The following is a 2,374-nucleotide window of genomic DNA, read 5'->3' as shown; positions in this document are numbered from 1 at the left end:
AGGGGCAAGCTGGAGCAGAAGCTGAAATGGGCCTTCAGCATGTATGACCTGGATGGAAATGGCTACATCAGCAAGGCAGAAATGCTAGAGATTGTGCAGGTATGTAGCCCGAGCCCTTCCCAGAGAGAAGAGTGTGAGTCGCAGTAAGAATTGGAAGGTGCACAGTATAGCTTAGTGCAGAGGTTGCAAACTGGTGGCCCACCTGGGCACTGATTCGGCCTACCCCGTGTTTTTAAAAACGTCGAACACACATTATAAAACATGGAAATTGCACATAAAAATGCGGATTGCTTGGGGGAGATCTGGCAACACTGTTCCGCCATTCTTTACTGGCTTAAGTCATCTGGGGCTTTGTGGTAATTTTCATCCTACAGATGGACATGCAGTCTACAGCTGGTCAGGCCCACTATGGCCACTCCATCCACTCACTGCAATGACCTGCCTTTGAGGTCATATCTCCTGATGTGGTATTTAATGGTTAAACTCTGACTTGGGTTCAAACCTTGCCTCTTTAAGTCACTGCCTCTGTCACTTTGACCAAGTTAGTTCACCTAAGTAGCCTCACTGTCTTCATCTGAAAAATGGAACTGCCAACAGAGCCCACCCATGTCGTGGGGTGATTTTAAGATTACATGTGACTTTCCGTGATCAATGCTTAGCGCAGTACCAGCCATTAGAAAAGCTCATCATCATCGCCGTCATTAATTTACAACTGTATTAGACTCTCGAATAAAGGGAGGGATCTCATCAGAGATACAGCATCGTAGAGTTGAAGCCTCCATCATTTCGGTGGGAGGCTTCAACTCCATTTTATTCCCCCAGATCACTCACCCAGAGTAAGCTTCCTGAAGTAACAGGAGAAGGGGCCCATGTATTGGCCACGTTTTCCTTGTGGGACACAAGGGGAAGGTGGGAAAGGGACAAAAGGAGCTATGTCATGGCAATGGCAACTCGATTAGTGGGGAGTGGGACCCAGAGACAAACCTGAAAACCTGAGACGTGGTTCGACAGAGGATCCGGGGAGCCTCAGCTGTAAGCGATCAGAAGGACGATCTGCCTGGGCGGGTGGCAGCAGGGAGAAACTGTGGTCATTCACCATCTTGGAGGGCGAGAGGGGCACAATAGGGAAGAATCTGGCAGCGGAGAGCAGAACCAAGACTGGGCATTTGGCTTCCTGAAGGGCTTATCACAGAGGCCAACACTCATGCTGGGACACCTGGGTTCAGGGGGTGGTGGAGGTGGGGGGTGGTTTGGAAGGTTGGGAGGTGGATGTTACATGAGGAGGCAGAAAGTCCTTAGATGCTGGTGAGAATGAGGGCAGAGGTGTAGGGGCACTTGCTTTCAAGAAATCAAGGAGGCCTGGTTACAGAAACTAAGGTCAGAACCCGAAAGATGCCCAAAAGACTGCCGTGTTATGGAGCCTTGCGGCTGAGGCCTGGGGTTTGCTCCTGGGCCAGTGAGATGGAACCTCACGGACAGTTAGAGTGACAATTGTGAACCGTGAAGGGATTCGAGAGCAGGGGTCCACGTGACCTCCCTGTATTAGGAAACTCCAAGATCTGCCAGCTGGTTCTCCATTCTGCTTGGGCCACCAGTGGCTTTTCCTTCACCCTGAGCAGTAACTGTCTGAAGAACATGTGTTGAATTAATCCCTCAGAGACAGGGATCTTAAACAAAAGGAAGGATTTCTCTCCTCTGCAGGGATAAATGTATGAAAAATGTAATGTCTACTGTAAAAATAGGGAAGGTATAGAAAAAACTAAAAGAAAAAGAGAAAAATTCTCCACAACCCTACTCCATCCACGGAATCATTGCTAATAATTTTCTAATATATCCTCCTGGTCTTATTTCCATGCATTAAAAAATATTGATTTCATAATATATATGAAATTTTGTATCTTGCCATTTTCACTTAATATAATAACACAAGCATTTCCCATGTTATAAAAACTTTTGATAAAGATATTTTAATGGCTGCATAATAGTCATACACTATAATTTACTTAATTTTCACTTATTATTGGATAGGTTCTTTCCAGTTTTCATTACTATACATACTATTGTAACTTTTAAAAATAAAATGACAAATAAATAATTCTTGTGTATGCAGCTTTTGCTATATTTAGGATTATTCCCTTAGACTCAATTCCCAGAAGTGCAATTACTAGGCCAAAGGGAATGAGCACTTATTTCTATGGCTCTTGGTACACTCTACCAAACTGTTTTTCCAAATGTCCTCCTGAAGTGAGTAAAGTGTGCCCCATATCATTGCACGTTTACAATTTTTCTAAATCTCTGCTCATTAGACAAAATTTAAAATTAGACAAAAAGGTGAATCGTTTTAATAGCTCTGTTTTGTCTCTCCTTTTTATCC

General features: G+C 44.3%; 1 protein-coding gene across 1 annotated transcript in view; it reads left to right on the top strand.

The window, feature by feature from the left end:
* Window positions 1–2,374, top strand: part of NCALD (neurocalcin delta) — an 85,181-nt gene that overhangs the window by 63,431 nt on the left and 19,376 nt on the right. The window contains exon 3 of the mRNA XM_011373281.2: window positions 1–99. Coding sequence (XP_011371583.1) covers window positions 1–99 — 99 coding nt within the window. The remainder of the gene's footprint in view (window positions 100–2,374) is intronic.

This window comes from Pteropus vampyrus, unplaced genomic scaffold (genome assembly GCF_000151845.1).
Source record: "Pteropus vampyrus isolate Shadow unplaced genomic scaffold, Pvam_2.0 Scaffold222, whole genome shotgun sequence".
Lineage (NCBI taxonomy): Eukaryota > Metazoa > Chordata > Mammalia > Chiroptera > Pteropodidae > Pteropus > Pteropus vampyrus.
Note: the sequence above shows the minus strand (reverse complement) of the source record. Positions and strands in the feature narration are given on the sequence as shown.